General features: G+C 35.3%; 2 protein-coding genes across 32 annotated transcripts in view; one reads left to right on the forward strand and one right to left on the reverse strand.

Annotated features, from left to right (window-relative positions):
• Positions 1-16,855, forward strand: part of Para (paralytic) — a 32,654-nt gene extending 15,799 nt beyond the window's left edge. For 6 of the 31 annotated variants that reach the window (XM_064135293.1, XM_064135291.1, XM_064135297.1 and 3 more), the window contains 18 exons: positions 19-112; positions 192-260; positions 1,204-1,478; positions 1,559-1,732; positions 1,819-2,169; positions 2,470-2,704; positions 3,700-3,906; positions 4,073-4,205; positions 4,289-4,410; positions 4,481-4,761; positions 4,912-5,085; positions 6,946-7,068; positions 8,192-8,314; positions 8,464-8,658; positions 8,723-8,968; positions 9,043-9,313; positions 10,107-10,411; positions 10,601-16,855. In XM_064135293.1, the coding sequence (XP_063991363.1) occupies positions 19-112; positions 192-260; positions 1,204-1,478; positions 1,559-1,732; positions 1,819-2,169; positions 2,470-2,704; positions 3,700-3,906; positions 4,073-4,205; positions 4,289-4,410; positions 4,481-4,761; positions 4,912-5,085; positions 6,946-7,068; positions 8,192-8,314; positions 8,464-8,658; positions 8,723-8,968; positions 9,043-9,313; positions 10,107-10,411; positions 10,601-11,386 (4,164 nt within the window). In that variant the 3' untranslated portion in view covers positions 11,387-16,855. The remainder of the gene's footprint in view (positions 1-18; positions 113-191; positions 261-1,203; positions 1,479-1,558; positions 1,733-1,818; positions 2,170-2,469; positions 2,705-3,699; positions 3,907-4,072; positions 4,206-4,288; positions 4,411-4,480; positions 4,762-4,911; positions 5,086-6,945; positions 7,069-8,191; positions 8,315-8,463; positions 8,659-8,722; positions 8,969-9,042; positions 9,314-10,106; positions 10,412-10,600) is intronic. The other 25 variants (XM_064135295.1, XM_064135302.1, XM_064135308.1 and 22 more) reach the window with 12 other exon arrangements.
• A 558-nt stretch (positions 16,856-17,413) lies between these two features.
• On the reverse strand, positions 17,414-18,435 carry LOC135169923 (U6 snRNA-associated Sm-like protein LSm2). Its single transcript, XM_064135341.1, has 4 exons — positions 18,246-18,435; positions 18,093-18,160; positions 17,901-17,991; positions 17,414-17,670 (listed from the first exon to the last, which is right to left on the reverse strand). Exons 1-4 carry the CDS (start codon positions 18,246-18,248, stop codon positions 17,545-17,547), a joined length of 288 nt encoding a protein of 95 aa, XP_063991411.1. The 5' UTR covers positions 18,249-18,435; the 3' UTR covers positions 17,414-17,544.
• Between the last annotated feature and the right edge of the window lie 348 nt (positions 18,436-18,783).

The following is an 18,783-nucleotide window of genomic DNA, read 5'->3' on the forward strand; positions in this document are numbered from 1 at the left end:
CGTCATTTATGCGGACAGGATGTGGAAATGGAAGATCCATTGGGTAAGAACAAACAGCAAGACAACCCATTTATCGAGTCTTCTCAGCCACACGCCGTTGTCGACATGAAAGGTCAGACGTTTACTCTATATTTAAAGCATTGTCATCAGTTACAAGTTTCATTTCATTAACCGTGATGGTAATTTTACAGATGTTATGGTCCTGAATGATATTATTGAACAAGCCGCTGGGCGGCAGAGCAGAGCATCAGAACAAGGAGGTAAATATCACTTATCGATTTTTTATTTAATCTTTACTTTTTTTAAACATTGAAATTTGTGAATATTCTTCCGTGTGTGTGTGCGTGTGACTTAACACCGTTTGTCTTCGTGTTTGTGCGAGGCACACTAGGTCATTATGTATTACAAACGTGAAATGAAGTGATTTTGTAGTGAAAGATGACGACAAAATGAGACAACTTGGTCGGTAGATCAATTGATTCGGTGATTAATAATTTTGTCAAGTCCAATTGTCTCGTCTTGTTTTGTTCCTTTACTATTGAATTTAAATGCAATTTTTTTTTCAATTACTTTTGACATGATTCAGTGAATTGGTTTGCTCGATCTTACTGTTTGGTATTTTCTATATATGGAGAACTGAGTAAGATGAGGAATTTATTTTACGATTATTTATCGTTGTGTTTATTGATTTGGAAGAACGTAAGTGAATGAATTTGAATACGTCCCCTGGGATGTGGTAGTTAGGTTGAATGAATTTTTGGGGAAACAGAGTTTTCAAGCATTGTCTTTATTTTTGTACATAGCATGCTGCATTTAATCACTTGTGCACAGTTTTATTGTAATTGAGTCTGTTATTTTTCAATGATTTTGCACTGTTTAGCGTTAGCGTTATGCTTTTGTTGGGTGATAATTTGTGCTTACGATTACTTTCCTTTGTTTCAATTGTCAAGTTATTATGAATAAGACACCCTGAAGTACAAATTTCTTAATACTCAACCGATTAAATCCGTGAATTTAGCTGCACCTGAGATTTTCATTGATGACAATATTTAGATCATTCTGATGATCAAGCACCGCTGTTTATCGCTATTTGAGCACAAATATTAATTGACCATTGATAATCAATAAATAAATTGAAAAAAAAAAAACTCTTTCCCCAAAAAGAGTGGTGATAATAAGAAGCATTACTAACATGAAATACAGTTTCCACTTATTACTTTCCGACAGACGACGACGAAGAAGGTCCAACATTGAAGGAGAAATTGATATCAGGGTTTTTCCAAGGAATCGATATGTTTTGTGACTGGAAGTGCTGTGGGCCATGGATCAAATTTCAGGATTTTGTTGCAATGATTGTCTTCGATCCATTTGTAGAATTGTTCATTACACTGTGCATCGTAGTTAATACTCTGTTCATGGCACTTGATCACCATAATATGGATCCGGAGATGGAGAGAATACTTAAATCTGGAAATTACGTGAGTGATCAGCATATTGATAATTAACAATGAGCATAACGAGCTTTTTACACGTACGAAATAAACAATATATTTTTCAGTTTTTTACCGCAACATTTGGCATCGAAGCTGCCATGAAACTTATTGCTATGAGTCCAAAATTTTATTTCCAAGAGGGATGGAATATTTTTGATTTTATTATCGTTGCACTTTCGCTACTGGAGTTGGGCCTCGAGGGAGTTCAAGGACTTTCTGTACTGCGTTCATTCAGATTGGTAAATATCGTGCCTTCTCGTAATCAAGAAGACTCGAGTAGTTAATGACCAACAAGTGGATAATTATTTATTATTGTTTTTTGCAGTTGAGAGTGTTCAAATTAGCTAAATCATGGCCAACGCTAAATCTGTTGATATCAATCATGGGAAGAACTGTGGGTGCATTGGGTAACCTGACATTTGTGCTGTGCATTATTATATTCATATTTGCCGTTATGGGAATGCAATTGTTTGGTAAAAATTATACGGACAATGTTGATCGATTTCCCGACGGAGATTTACCGAGATGGAATTTCACGGATTTCATGCACTCATTTATGATCGTATTTCGAGTGTTGTGCGGTGAGTGGATCGAGTCCATGTGGGATTGTATGCTGGTTGGTGATGTCTCCTGTATTCCGTTCTTTTTGGCTACTGTCGTCATCGGAAATTTGGTCGTATGTACAATTTTCGTCTATCTTTTATTAACTTGTGGTTATTTATTCATTAATATATTGCGACAAATGGATTACGGAGGGTGACACTATATTCATCCAATTTTTCAACATTCAAACTAATGAGCTGATTTTCCAAAATCAACGGCAACTCGGTTCTCCATGTTGTCGATATTTTTAAATGTGAAGAAGATCTGACAGATTTATTGCCAATAATCACAAGAATAGTGCCATCACCCGCAGATGAAGGGATTAATGAATATTTTGACAAACGTATTTTTATTTTTAATGTAATGATAAAAGGTCCTCAATCTCTTCTTGGCGTTGCTCTTGAGCAACTTCGGTTCATCGAATCTGTCAGCACCAACTGCCGACAATGACACGAATAAAATAACCGAGGCAATTGACAGGATAGCACGTTTTATAGCATGGGTCAAACGTAACGTACGGAATGTGTTCAAAATGATGCGGGCCAAATTCACCAATCAGATATCCGATCAGGCGCCAGGTGAGGGACCGTCCAACAGTTGGAAAGAAGGTTTATATCCAATCAGATCGCTTGCTGTGTGCGCTGTTGTAGTTTCGTCTTACTTTGATAAATTCATTTGATCATTTGATTACTCGTTCATTAAAAAATTTTATTTTATTTATTGGCCATCAGAATTGTTTGATTTCCCTCATTCATTGATTATTCACGTACTTTGATACATTGTTTACATCATTATCCATTGGTTAAATTTTATTCAGTTAATCTGGATTACGAGATAAATTCGAATAGTCGCTAGTCGCTTTTGTAAGTTGGATTTGAAGTGGATATGACCGATATAATAGAATTATACATCATCTTATCATTGATTCCCCCCATATGTATCTTTAATTCCTATGTTTAATTATTTATATCAACATTCTTTCATTTGGAGATACAAAATGCGATCACGAGAACAGTATTTATCAAAATTATTATCTATATTTTTCACGATTTTGTCCTTTTTTGTGACGTCGAATCACGTGTATTTCACTTGATATCACGCACGCTATTCTGCACGATAAGTCAAGGGACATTTGCACTCTTTGTGAAGGAAGAAATTTTTAACTTTTCAAATATTATTCGAAATCAATTCACTCTAGTCCGTTTTGAAATTGTAGAGCATCGTCAGTCGAATTCACCATTTTTTTTTTCCACATCCTTTTTATCCTTTTCTATAGAAGTTCAATTCCCCCACAAATTTGTCGCCATAATTTCCGCAAAAATCACGCATTCCCTGGGCAACTCCACCTAAAAAATTTGAGAAATCGATTTGTTTTGATCTACAATTTCTCACCGGAAAGCTCCATACGTCACTGAACATTGCATGATTTTTTCGTTTACCCAGTGAAAAGGATTGACAGTCCTCACACTCAATAACAAAAAGTTTAATCAATAGATATAAATAAAAATTATTCGAGATGATGATTAAACTTTTCGATTATTGGGTATCGCAAGGGTGGCTTTTTTATAAACGAGTCAAATACAGAGACTTATTATTTGAACAGTTGTCCTATATTATTTTTCGACCATGAAAAATGGTAACCCGGATGGGTTAGAGATCATGTGTAAATGCGCAGATGGAATTGATCGTGACTGCAGTCGGGATCTTGCTGATGGTGAACTGGATGGATACAGAGATAAGAAAAGTGCTAAAGAGTTCAATAATCAGCTGGAAGTTGCTATTGGCGATGGAATGGAATTTACGATACACGGTAATTATTTTATGACGCAGGTGATGCCTAATAAATTGGCCTCAAACATTGAAAAATCATCGTATTAGAATGAGACGTGGAGAAAGCTGTTCGAGGCCTCTTAATTATGCGAAATAAAGTAACACTAGTAAACTGTAATGCACTTAAGTAATGTTCATACTTCTAGGAGATCTGAGAAATAAATTAAGAAGGGACAGGCTGAGCATTAACAACACGAAAGCTATCGAGAACTCGATAAACCACCGGGATTACCGACTCGATCATGATTATATTACTCACCACGATGAGGATACGATCAGGTGATTATTTCCCACAAGATTAATCTCATTGATTCCATCCATTTCCCTTCTATCGTCTTAATCACAATGCTCATTTTATCCAGCAACAAATCATACGGCAGCCATGAAAATCGCTTCAACAGTGAGAGAAGTCACAAAGGAAGTGTGGATTCTCTGGACGGAGAGGAGAAGAAGGACGCCAGCAAGGAAGATCTCGAGGGTGATGGTAAGTGACCGTGTAATTGATGAATTAATGAATCGATTATGAAAACGAGTGATTTGACCTGGTCCATCAGACCTAGAAGACGATGGTGAGAACGGCGAAGACGAAGAGCTGGAGGAGGAGGGTGACATCGTCATCCAGGCTGACGAAGACATAATCGAGGGCGATGGAGACTACCCCCACGATTGCTGTCCCGATCACTGCTACAAGAGGTTTCCATTCCTCGCTGGCGATGACGACGCACCCTTCTGGCAGGGCTGGGCCAATCTTCGTCTCAAAACATTTCAGCTCATTGAGAACAAGTACTTCGAAACAGCTGTTATCACAATGATTTTGCTTAGCAGTATGGCATTGGTAAGGGGAATTCAATAACTTTGATGCCATAAGCTCATATTTCTTCTAGATATTTCCTGAATGTTGCGATAAAAAATTTATTTTAAAAATTGTTAATGATCAAGAGTCTTCCTCAAGGAATCTATGATCTTCAGAAACTCGTGATTTCAGGCTCTCGAGGATGTTCATCTGCAAGCAAGACCAATTCTTCAAGACATTCTGTACTACATGGACCGTATCTTCACTGTCATATTCTTCCTGGAGATGTTGATCAAGTGGTTGGCGCTTGGATTCGCCAAGTACTTCACAAACGCCTGGTGTTGGCTTGATTTCATCATCGTAATGGTAAGTGATCATCTAAAATATCAACTAAAAATGGTGAAAGTCTTGCAAATATCATGATTTCTCAATCGAGCGGCCGAATAATGAATCAAGAATTCTTGAAACTTTAACAATCAACAAATTAATCCATCGATAATGCTTTTGTCTCTCCCGTAACGACTGAGGAAAGCCTTCACGAAGCTGTTCCATATGGTGCCACTAGAATACCCCTGAATGATCCCGTAATCATCACAAATATCTTTCCCCTAGCGATTATTAAACTTTAACGTGAGTTGATGAACAATAGCTATCGCTGATCAACTTGGGTGCTATCTGGGCGGGTGCAGCTGACATCCCAGCGTTCCGTTCAATGAGAACATTGAGGGCATTGAGGCCCTTGCGAGCTGTCTCTCGATGGGAGGGCATGAGAGTAAGTGAAGACGGCGCGTTCTCCAACGATTGAGAAAAATCTAATTATTCATTATTTTTCCCTCTCAAATGGCATAAGAGAAACAAAATCTTTTGTCCGTGATTTTGCCATGAGATACAGTTGACCCCTCCGTTAGTGTTGAATAGCCAATTGACCATCATCGATTATCAATATTGTGTTAATAATTTATTGTTCGTGTTGTTGGGGGTCAATTGGCGGAGCTTGACGCTTGTAACGCTAACGTCTGAGCGAATTCTAAGAATGAGAGATTGAGAAAGTACATTTGTATCATGTGGTGTGCTTACACGTGCGCAGGAATACCAAATTGTTGATTTAATTGGGGCGGAAAATTGCCATTTTGGCGTGATATTGATGTGTAGCATTGACGTCGTGATGACTAAAGAGTTGATGGTACACATCAGCGAAATATCTTCCCCTGGATTTCATCTCTACTTAGGATTATTTATCGTTCTGATTAATTCCTGGACAACTCGTTCCAAGTCTTAAATTTCAGTTCTCCTACATCAATTTTATAGACATGAAATTATTACTAATAATATCCCCTCCTCCCTTCCACCCTTAGCAATGCAAAATCCAAATTGGACTGACATTGTGACGAGTTGTTCATGGAACGATATTAATGTTGAATGAAATAATAAATAACATCGACAATTCATAAGTAGAGGTGATACCTGATTGTGTCTTCATGATCTAATGACCTTTCCATGTACATCGACAGAATCTTTGTCGTACTAGCTATTGCCATGTACGCCTCTTTCTCATGACAGTTTTTTTTAATGAAATTAATTGTTGTGCCGAGTATGCTTTATATGTAATGTACAGAATTCTATAATTCTTTTGTGTATCTCTATGATTATCAAGAAAAAAAAATGAGAACTTTGAAGATTTCCTGCTCGTCTTAGGCTCGCGATTTCCAAATGATCTGTTTTCAATTACGAGACAATGGGAGAAAATCGATTAATTAATTAATCGTTTTGGTATTGAAGTGATGGTAATTGGCTGACAGGAATTGGTGTTGTCTCGTGGTGGAAACAGTATGTGAGATTATTTCATCTGTTTCAGGATGGAGCTGATGATATATATATTTTCATTCCTTTTTGTTAAAATGAAAGTTCAAAACCTGTCTTCTGCGTCTTGTGGTTCTATATCGTCTATTGATTGTCCACTGCTACATTGTTGTACTCTATTCTTACTCATATCTTTACTGTACTAATGTCTTTCCACCCTTGATTAAGCGACAGAGAGGGGACTCATTGAGAAATATGTAGAGAGACTGTCCTAAAGTTCATTTCGCGATGAGAAGGCGATAATTTATTTATTTTTTTTTTTATTTACTCCATTAACAACAGACTGATATTAATGATTTTTAATGAAAAATGCCACATAGCTCTTCAACGTTTGCTGTTATATTCGATTTCGTTTGTCGGTCGCAGGTGTCGCTCATTAACTTCGTAGCGTCGCTATGTGGCGCGGGCGGAATTCAAGCCTTCAAAACAATGAGGACCCTAAGGGCCCTAAGGCCACTCAGGGCGATGTCTAGAATGCAGGGGATGCGGGTATGTAGCCCAACTAGTCTCAGATGACCTTGTCATTTCACAACATATTTTTTTAGTTGATCATTCATTCTTTATATTGAATCACATAATTAACAATTTCTGGTATTGATGCATTGAACATTGTTATCTAGTGTCACCTAGTGATTTGTTTTTCAATATGATAGAGTAGTATTTTTGTTGATGTTTGCGAATTGCGGGGGAGAAATTCTGGGTGGAAGTGAAAAAAATTTCATGGATTATATCAGTAATCAGTAGATGAAGAGAAATTATCAGTAACAATTACCGAATAATTCATGTTATCCCCTGTCATCATAAAGTTGACGAGAACTCAATCGCTTCAATGCAGAATTTTAACGACATTAAATTTTCTAGATATTAATAATTACGGTTATGATATATTGATTGAGACTGTAACACACGCTTACGTTGGTAAGGTCACTGAGACATTGGGTACTAGAGTATAATGGTCATGCCCATACCCCAGACACTTGATTCCACATTGTCAACATCACAGTTTCAAATAAGAGGAGCAATAGATTGCATGCTTGTGAAGAATAAATAATAAATAAATAAATAAATTGGCATCCGTGCACGTTAACCGTTTTGTTTAGAGGGATTATTATTTTATTTTATTTTTTACAATGCGGTAAACAAATAGTGTTTCAGACAAACAACACTCGCAGGCTTTTGACAGTCCCAACACGTGTCACAATGACGATTATTTAATTTTTCATAATGAAATTATTGTTTTTCAATTCCTGAAATCCTATTTGGCTGAACGCTTTGGGCTTAAGTTGCATGAAATTTCCATGCTTTGTACAATATACAATTGATACCCTACACTGTCTTTTTTACTTTTGAACATGCTCACTGTCATTTGTCATGAATTGGCGCTTGCCTTTGGACACGCACCATTTGTACCCCAATTGCTTGAAAACGTACCATCAATTATTGAATCTAGATAATTTTGGCTTGTTGGTTGCACAGTAGCTTTCGATCGTATCAATTATCATAATTAATCTCAGAGAGATGTAGATCACTTGACAATTTGTGGGACCAACAACTCAATTACGTAGAGACTCATTATTATCACCAATGGATGCTGATAGTATTATTGATTCAGGTGGTGGTGAACGCCCTGGTCCAGGCTATCCCGTCCATCTTCAACGTACTCCTTGTCTGCCTGATATTCTGGCTGATTTTTGCCATCATGGGAGTACAGCTGTTTGCTGGAAAGTATTACAAGGTAATTGTTTTCCAAGTTGTTGATAAAATCACGCAGGGGAAGACGAGCCATGACATTTGTTAAATGGCATCTCCCATCGGGGGAACTATAGGAGTCTATTTTGACAGTTCGTTATGTCCTAGCTATTAAAATGTTTTTTTTGTTAACAGTGTGTCGACATGAATAAAACAACTCTCAGTCATGAAATCATTCCCGATCGTAACGCATGTATCGCCGAGAACTACACCTGGGAAAATTCACCAATGAATTTCGATCATGTTGGGAAAGCTTACTTGTGTCTATTTCAAGTCGCTACCTTCAAAGGGTGGATTCAAATAATGAATGATGCTATTGACTCCCGAGACGTAAGTATTTCTCATAATTTATTGATTATCATTCGTATAAACAACTGTCCAAACTGTTCAACAGCTTGGAAAACAACCGATCCGCGAGACAAACATTTACATGTATCTCTACTTTGTATTCTTCATTATATTCGGATCATTTTTTACCCTGAATCTGTTTATCGGAGTCATCATTGATAACTTCAATGAGCAAAAGAAAAAAGCCGGTGGTTCCCTAGAAATGTTCATGACTGAGGATCAGAAGAAGTACTACAATGCTATGAAAAAAATGGGAAGTAAAAAACCTCTCAAGGCTATACCACGGCCAAGGGTATGTAAAAATAATAATAAATTAAAATGATACCTCATTGTTTGCCAGTAATAATGATATATTTAATTTTTCAGTGGCGACCTCAAGCGATAGTGTTTGAAATAGTGACGGACAAAAAGTTCGATATGATAATCATGTTGTTCATTGGTCTCAACATGCTGACCATGACACTAGATCACTATCAACAGACAGATACATTCAGCAATGTGCTTGATTACTTGAACATGATATTCATTGTGATATTCACCAGCGAGTGTTTGATGAAGATATTTGCTCTACGCTATCACTACTTCAAGGAGCCCTGGAATCTCTTTGATTTTGTTGTTGTTATATTATCAATATTAGGTAATGTATCGTAATGACTGTATCAGTCGTATGACCCCACTGAAACGGACCACTCAAAATGTCATTAACGAGAAGCCTGTTTGCTCAATACAAAATAACTCTTCAAATGATAGAGAGTAGATGATTAATTTACTCAGTTGTAGATTTATTTGGTATTATTTTGATAAAACATATGCCATTGACACACGTAGTAATGCACCAAAATTAACAAATTAACACTTATACAATACAAAAAAGCAAACAGGTGGTCATCGGCGTTTCAATTGAGTCGCAACGACTGGTCAAAATCATTACGCTATGTAGCCTCACATTGATGTTTACTATGCCTTGAAAATTGTTGTCTCAATGTGGATAAACCCTCATACCCTATTCCCCTATCATTTCAATTATACCACATTATAATTACCAATGTCGATGTGCTTGTAAGTATGATCGAAGATGACAAAAGAAATTTTCCAAAATGATATACCGGAATGTTAACCCACTGAGGTTGGGTAAGAGATTATTGAATATTTCTAAAACATTTGATTCATTTAATACAAAACATAATCCATTGAGATTTAGTGACAGAATAGACTACACGCACACATTTTTTTTAATCAGTGTAGAATAGAATATTCTAGATTATTTAGATGGAATACAGAAAGGGTAGAGGACATATAGTGAGATATTACAGATAATCCCGATAGATAAAACCCTGCAAGATTAGCCTCCCATGCATCTTGAATCGTAGCTCTGTTTTATTAAATTATTTGGGGAGGGAATTCTAATGATTTTTATAACGTCATTGCAGGATTGGTGCTGAGTGACATTATTGAAAAGTACTTTGTATCACCGACACTCCTCCGAGTGGTGAGAGTGGCCAAAGTGGGTCGTGTACTACGTCTTGTCAAGGGTGCTAAGGGCATAAGGACACTACTGTTTGCCCTTGCCATGTCTCTGCCAGCTCTATTCAACATTTGCCTCCTGCTTTTCCTTGTTATGTTTATCTTTGCCATATTTGGAATGTCATTCTTCATGCACGTTAAGGATAAAAGTGGTCTTGATGACGTGTATAATTTCAAAACTTTTGGACAGTCGATGATACTGCTGTTTCAAGTGAGTATTACGAGATGAGTTTTTCCGGATAGAAAATTGACACGTGAAAATGATCAGTCATTGATGTATTGAAAATAACCGAATGAAGGTATGAAAAAGGGGCGTTTTTGGGCCCCTAAGACATGGAAAAAACGTTCCTTCTTCCCCCCAAAACCTGATGAAAAAAATGTTTCCTCTTCATTTTCTCAGATGTCGACATCGGCCGGTTGGGATGGCGTGCTAGACGGTATAATAAACGAAGAGGATTGCCTACAGCCGAATAATGAAATTGGCTATCCTGGCAATTGTGGCTCCTCAACAATTGGAATTGCATACCTGCTATCGTATCTCGTCATCAGCTTCCTAATCGTCATCAACATGTATATCGCAGTGATATTAGAGAATTACTCACAAGCGACCGAAGATGTTCAGGAGGGATTGACCGATGATGACTACGATATGTACTATGAAATATGGCAGCAATTCGATCCAGATGGTACACAGTACATTAGATACGACCAGCTCTCCGATTTCTTGGATGTACTTGAGCCACCCTTGCAAATACACAAACCGAACAAGTACAAGATCGTGTCGATGGATATCCCCATATGTAAGGGAGATCTTATGTTTTGCGTGGATATCCTCGATGCCCTCACCAAAGACTTTTTCGCTAGAAAGGGTAATCCTATTGAGGAAACTGGAGAGTTGGCCGAAGTACAGACACGACCTGGTGAAGTTGGTTATGAGCCAGTATCATCGACACTATGGAGACAGAGGGAGGAATATTGTGCAAGATTAATTCAAAATGCCTGGCGTAAGCACAAGCAAAATCGTCTTGGTGGACCAAGTGAGGAGAGCGATGATCCTGATACTGATCCAAGGGTCAGGCAAACAGCTGTACTCGTTGAGAGTGATGGTTTTGTTACTAAAAATGGACATCGTGTTGTTATACACAGCCGTTCACCAAGTGTAACATCACGCACTGCGGACGTCTGATCTCAGCTCGAAACTCCAACGACGAATCATTTGAAAAAGTAATTATCATCGGACGATAAGGTACTCAAAATAACAAAATAATAATATACTTCAAAATGCAGCCGTTTATTAAAGAGAATAATAATTAATTATAATTAATGATAAATGAGATAATCCTCACCAACCCCCCCCAGCCCTGCCCCTTTGCCCCCCCGACCCCTTGCCAGCCCCGGATTTATCACTGCGCTCTTCTCTCATTCGCCACCATGACTTTGCTAAACAATCCTTTGAAAGAAATGAATATATCGTGTGCTATTTAACTAATCAACAGCCTTATAGTTTTGTAAAACGATATTTGAGACAAAATGACAGACGAAAATGAAGATTAAGAGAAAAACATCGTTAATCATTAATTCCTCCAACGAGTTGCCTTTTTCAAATCGGACTGCACCATTTTAATATTAATGAAAACTTAATTAAAACAACATTTAATGATAATGATGAAACGTCGTTGGGATAGTTTCGATCGAAAAAAAAAAATAATAATGATGAATAATACTGAAGACTCTATTGAGATTCGTCCATTTAAATTATTTCATTGAATAATAAATCAATTAAATTAATGAAATATCGAGCACGCCTCGACGCCGGCCCGCGGATTGTCCACTTGATATTAATAATTTAATGACTCTCAATGATTCCCAGAACCCCCTTTTTCCCCACTCCCTCGCTTGCTTAAAACGCTCTTAACAATTTCCTCCCCCATTCCCATTTTTATCTAATTAACAACATTAAAAAACCGGAGAATAAGTGATTTTTCTCGGTGAAATGAAAATGAATAGAAAATATTCATGAGAAAAATTAAAAAATGTTCAACCGCGTTATGTCGCTGAAATTCACCAGACATTTGGCTATTGAATTTGCTTCCCCAAAAATCCCCAAATTATTAATTCAATGGCCAATGAATGTGCGAATTGTACGGATAAATATGTTTTAATATAAATGTGCAACGTGCGCGATTAACATAACAGTGTCCAAATGAGATTAAAAAAAAAATATTATCATCAATCATCGGTTATTTTTTACATCAGTGAAGATATATTGAAGAGTTTCGATGAAATGTGTTTGATCAACACGATTGGTTACAACGAGCACAGACACATTTACACAAGAGGAGGATTAATGATAATGAACACGTACCCACTGCATCATCAATTATTACGAGGGCCGGATTAACTTATGATAAATTAGTAATGGCTGTTTTCGATTTATTTCAATCGGTTGACCATTGTCATTGTAATTACGAGGTAGACGAAGCCGCTTTGTCTAATATTTTTTACATTTATTGTTATTATTATTATTATTATTCTATTGATTGTTTTGATTATCAATAAAGCGAAGGGTAATTCACGTATTGATATATTGTATATATTTTGCAATGTTCAGGCTCGCACAAAATAAAACTAATTGCCCACGATTTATTATATAGTGTAAAAATGGTTTTTTGGAACAATTTTTATTGGAATGAGGTATTCTGGTGTCTGGGGATATATTTTTGGAATTTTGATTGAAGAAAAAAAATGTTATTTTAAAAAAATTCTGATTTTTTGTCCACAAATATGTTGTAAGTGAGTGAATAATTTCAAAAAATGTTGAAAAATAAGAGGTGATGCAGGACGCCGCCATTTTGAATAGCCACATTCGCTGGAATAATTTCCAAAATGGCCGAATCCTCACTTCATATTTGTAAGCATCTCTTAAAATTATTTATTATTTATTTATCTATTGTTTATGTTCAAATCTCGCCATTGGATTCGTATGAAGAGAACAATTATTTGTTGACAAATTTTTTCAGAATTAAGGTTTCAAGAACCATTTTTTTTCAAGAGAAATATAACCCAGATACCGATATTCAGAAGTGAGGTTATGGTTCTGGAAAATATCTCGAAATTTCGAGAAATTTTTTTAGGAAAAGAAATTGAAGGCTTCGCTGAATCATAGTTTATCGAAGTTGAATGATAAATTTATCTTCTGTTGAGCATCGGTTGCACTCGATATAAATATATAAATAAATATAAATATTATGTGGATATACATATAATTGTACCGTAGCTTTTTTTATCCGAGTGAATGAGCGGTTGCATCAAGGAGCGTAACGATTTATAGAATCAAATTATTTCGATAGGGTGACGAAAATTATTGGAAATTAACAATTCTCTGGGACTTTTCCCCGAGGCCCAGAGGTTTGGGAATTTCGTGATTTTTATTTTATGTTTATTCGATGGTGAGTGCACCATCTGAAGGGAAAATTTGGACGACGTACTGTGTACGTATTTCATTTACGCTCACGCTAATTATGATGCATCAATCAGCCCCATCACCACGAATTATTATACTATCAATTATAGCTTTTCAATGGAAGATTAATCGACATCAGTAGCGAAGCGCTAGAACATTTCAAATAAATTTCAACTCTCATCTGTATTTCCATAAATATCTACGAATATAAAGCAAATGGCAAAATGCTCGTCAATACCTTTTTTGTAGTCCTTGATTTGCTCTTCAAAAAAGGTCCTGATGATGATTTTGATATCTCCCTTAGATTCAGAGGGCTGGCCAATCGCGTTATGTAACGAAAAACCAATCGAAAAAATTGTTTAGCGCATCGTCACTGATATCTGAACGTGCGCGTAAATGAATTAGGTAGTTTGCGTCTTAAATGTTCGGGCAAGTAGCATAATGCGATGCGCTTTATCCACAAGAAAGAATGAACAGCGTTAAACAATAACAAGGCAAAATGTTCATTACTCTAAGCTATAGAAGCTCAAACGATTATGATTAACTAAAATGATGATTCTGAATGACGATGGAACAGATAATTTGAATGAAATCATGTTTAATGTCAAGTCTGCTTATCAAAATATTCTACATATTGACGATATTAACAGGAACGAGTAATTAACAATGAAAAAATAACGTCATCATTATTTTTATGATAATATTCGGTGGAGAAGTGAAAAAAACTGAATAATTGTCTAATTAACTTGGAAACTGATGAATTTATGAAGTACTGTCATAAAACATCTTTTGTCGAGACCTCTATTCTCTACAAAAAAAATTTATTGGCATTTCCTCTTAAATTAACTCGTTACTGAGATAATCCTCGGAATTTTCCACTTAACAACCGAAAAATCAATTTTAAAAATTCCTTCATTTCTTACTAAATGACAGAAATCATTAAAACTGCGCGGAGATCATTGCCTTGATTGCAACAGCCCTCGGACACTAATTGGGTACCAAAAATTTGATAAACGCGACCGATTAATTATCGAAAAAATCGTGTAATATGTGCAAATAATTCCTGAGTCATCAAATGAGTTTCCAAGGAAGTGAGGGTTAATCATCTCTTCCCCAGGAGCAGCTCTCATTTCTCCAAAAAACTCAATTCATCAACTCAATAATAATTAAAACCCCACAAAATTAATAATAATAATAACAATGAAGAAAGGGAATTTCTGAATTTTGAAATTCATTAATCGATTAATAGAATGCGTGTATGACGGCACGAGAAGAATAGTGAAATCACAATAATCGTAATTAAAAATTAACAACAACTTCCCCATTAATATTGCGATTATTGTGTTTCTGTATTTTCTCGGAAGGAGATAGAGAGGAATAATAATTACAGAGAAGATGATTTATCCATATATTACGTTGACAACATTACAAAGGTTTATTTGAACCGGTAGTAGCGAAAATGGGGAGAGTATGTGTAATTGATGAATTGCAGATATATAAATTGTGTTGATGACTCGTTTGTGTTTTGAATAATATAAGAGTGAAGTGATGAAACGTAATGGAGGTGAGCGGAACTTTAACAGATCATTAATTAGGCAATAACCTTATTAATTATTCGCGGGTCAAATGTGTTGAGTAATTAGTAATTTCATAACTACAATGAGAGAATTATATTGTGAAAAAAATTAAATCATCAGGTCCTCTTGATTGATTTATTAAATATTAGTAATGAGACATTTTAATGAGAATGTCGAGGTTTTTTTAGAGAATTTTTTGCCTACGAAATATTGTTTGATATTATCTCTGGAATCACTCGTTATTAAAATAATTAAAAATGAAAAATATCTTGAAAATCTCTGACGTTTCACCACTTCCCTGAATATGCATAAATAAATCCTAAAATAATAAATACACAAATCAACGTACTTTCTCCGTGAACGATACTGCCGTTATTCATAAGTTATTATTATCACGAGTGTTTAAAAAAATTATAAAAAACAAATTTTAATGATAGAGCAGTTTTTGAGGACGAGAGATTGTAGATAATCACGAGTGATGAGTGAATTTAAAAATTGGGCTGTTATGGTGTTCCAGGGAATACCTCGGAATGTTAAGTCGGAGATGGGTGAGAGAGAGAGAGAGAGAGAGGAAGAGTTAGTAATAAAGTTTGAATTTTCAAATCTTCAATTGCAATCGTATGATAATAACGACGAAGTGATCAGGCTAGTGTTTGAGCCTCTGGGCTTGTCACTGACGAGCAACTGCCATGAGTCGAGCTACGTAGATGACCAGAATCATAGTAGATGAGAAAAAACATTGCATTTTTGAGTTTGAGGAAATTTCAATCTGCGGTCGAGGGGTGAAGTCATTTTTATTTTTAGTCTTTTCTCAGTAGATAATCAACTTATGACAAAATTTGAGTCCAACATTTTTGTGGCGAATTCAATTTCTCAGAGAAAATATTCTACACTATTTTTTAATCCAATCCACTATTCAAAGATATATGTTCCTCTAATTAGTCGTGTCCAACATGGAAAAAAAAAATCTGGAAATCGTGAGAACTTTTCCCATCAATTTCAATTCTTCTTCACGTAAATAGTTTTAAATTTTTTACCAGATCCTTTCAATTTAAAGCTGATTCACCACTCGATCTCCAAACACCGTACGAATGATGCAATAAAGCTGTATAAAATTTTTAAAGTCGATTGAAATTCTGTCGCTTGAATGAAAATTCATAAAAAAAAACAAATAAATTTCGCATAAATTATGAGTTATTTGCACAATATTATGAATAATTAATACGTTTACTACGATTACGAGGAAGTAAATTATAAGAGCAAATAATGCAAAGATAAATTTAACCAAAAAAAATCGAGGACAAACTGTTGTTAAATAATTAATGCAAGAAGAAAGATTGAATTGAAAAAAAAAATAATTTGAGATGAACAATAAGAAACCACTGATATTCGATCCAAACGAGCATAAATTACTGAGAAATTAATAAACCAAAGGATAATGGAGAATAAATCATGACGATTCGTTTGTTATTAATTAGTTTAACAATCCGTATAATTAGTTACTGTAATTATGTAATTCCTACGATAATATAGTTAAAATTAACAAGTTGTTACCGCTTTGTTATACACGATATAATTAATATATAATAAGAATTATATAAAGTAAGCCGATGCATCGTTGATCTTTTTATTTTTAGGATATTTATCGATGTATTCTAGAGGGAAGTGGTTAAACATCTAATTATCTCGGCAATGAGTCATTTAATGAAAAAATATAATAAACATTTCTTGTAGAGAACTTTCCCAGCTGCAAAAACTATTTGGACACTTTTTTCAGATTAATCAGAGGCTCCGCGAACAAATAATTCTGCCTCGTTTGCTGTGTTTCGTTTTAAAAATCGCTTTATCGGGAATTTGGTGGATTTAGGGGGAGATGTCATAATAAATTGTTTACAGAAAATTTAATTCTTCCCAGAAAATTTCTGCGTTCCACCACTTCTCTACAGAATAATTATCTTTAGAACGAAAAATCTCTAAATTACGAAAAACTCTTGAATATGTTTTACATTACTCGCTGAAGCACTGAAACATTTCTTTTCATGAGTAAAAAATAAAGAATCCGAGGATGAAAATGATGAAGGATTGGATTAGTTGGATTGGCGTGGCCGAACGCATATACATATTTTACATAAAATATTTTCAATAAATGAAGAAAAATTGAACACTCTTGAGATTTGTCGATTATTTTTTGTTTATTTTTATATGTCAATTTATTCAGTGAATATCCTATTGATTATTTTACAATTTTTTTTAGTTCGTTTTTGGAATAGAAAATAGATGTAGCGTAAATGCCCAAGATTTTTTTTATCGGGTCTGCACAGCTGCCTCTTTGCGTGCTGCGTCCTGGAGGAGCTGGGTGTCAACCTCATCGCCAGGGAGCTGAACGTATCGAACGACCGAGCCCCGGATAAAACAGTTCTTCACGGATAACTGCAATTCGTAAATATTTTTTTTGTTATTTATTATTTAAAAATTCAGAGAATAACAATTTTTTATGGGATATTTCTTATTATTTCATCTACAAATTCTACAGAATGAAATTTTCCCCAAAAAATCCCTCACGATTGTTTTGATGGATTTTACATCTATAAAAATATTTGACAAGTAGCGGAGGATAAAAATCGAAAAAAGTCAATTGGATTATTTATTTACAAACTTACCATATGTGGATATTTATCGGGATCTGTGACACTAATATCAGTCAATTTGATATTGAGGTATTGATCCACAGAGTGAAGAGTACCACAAATACTGTAGAACATAAAAAAAATAGGAAATTACACATTCAGTAAACAATCGGCGAAAACCGAAGAATAACAAAATCGATGGATTACTTAATGAATGAAAAATACCTCAGATCGTTTTTTAACTCCACAACAACATCCTTCCCGATGAGGGACTTAAAGAACGAGTAGAATAACTGAAAACAAACAAGTGTTGACAAACGTTTTTTTGTGTTTTTGAGGTTATGATCCCCACAAAACCATAATCTTCACCGTATTTACCATGACTTTGACTATTTAAAATCCTCAGGAGGCGATACAACAATTAAGTAGTTACTTATTTTATCCTGGAGTTAATTAACTGACATTCTTCACTTTAAAAATATTAATTAAACGTCGGAGTGGCGTTTAATAGTGACCGGGCAAGTGTTTCTGGCGGGTCCGGGTCATATCCCTCGATAATTTACCGACCGAGGGCAGCACTCACATTTCAAAATATTTCTTTTAACAAATCGATCACTTTTCAATGAATAAATAATCGAAAATGATAGGAAATATTTTCTAATAAATTCATTGGAGTGAATTCAGGTCGCACTCCCCAGATAATTTACCAATTGGAGTCATCGCTCAGAACTTCAAATATTCTCAAAGGGAATAAATAAATAAAATATTCACAATTATATTGTTTAATTATAAATTGTTGCTCCCGATAATTCGGATATTGGAATACATCCCTCTACATTACAAAGTCTATAATCCATTTCCACTACAATTGTAATGAGATGGAGAGCTTCGACTCTAGATGGCGTCTCGTCTATTT

This window comes from Diachasmimorpha longicaudata, chromosome 16, assembly GCF_034640455.1.
Source record: "Diachasmimorpha longicaudata isolate KC_UGA_2023 chromosome 16, iyDiaLong2, whole genome shotgun sequence".
NCBI lineage: Eukaryota > Metazoa > Arthropoda > Insecta > Hymenoptera > Braconidae > Diachasmimorpha > Diachasmimorpha longicaudata.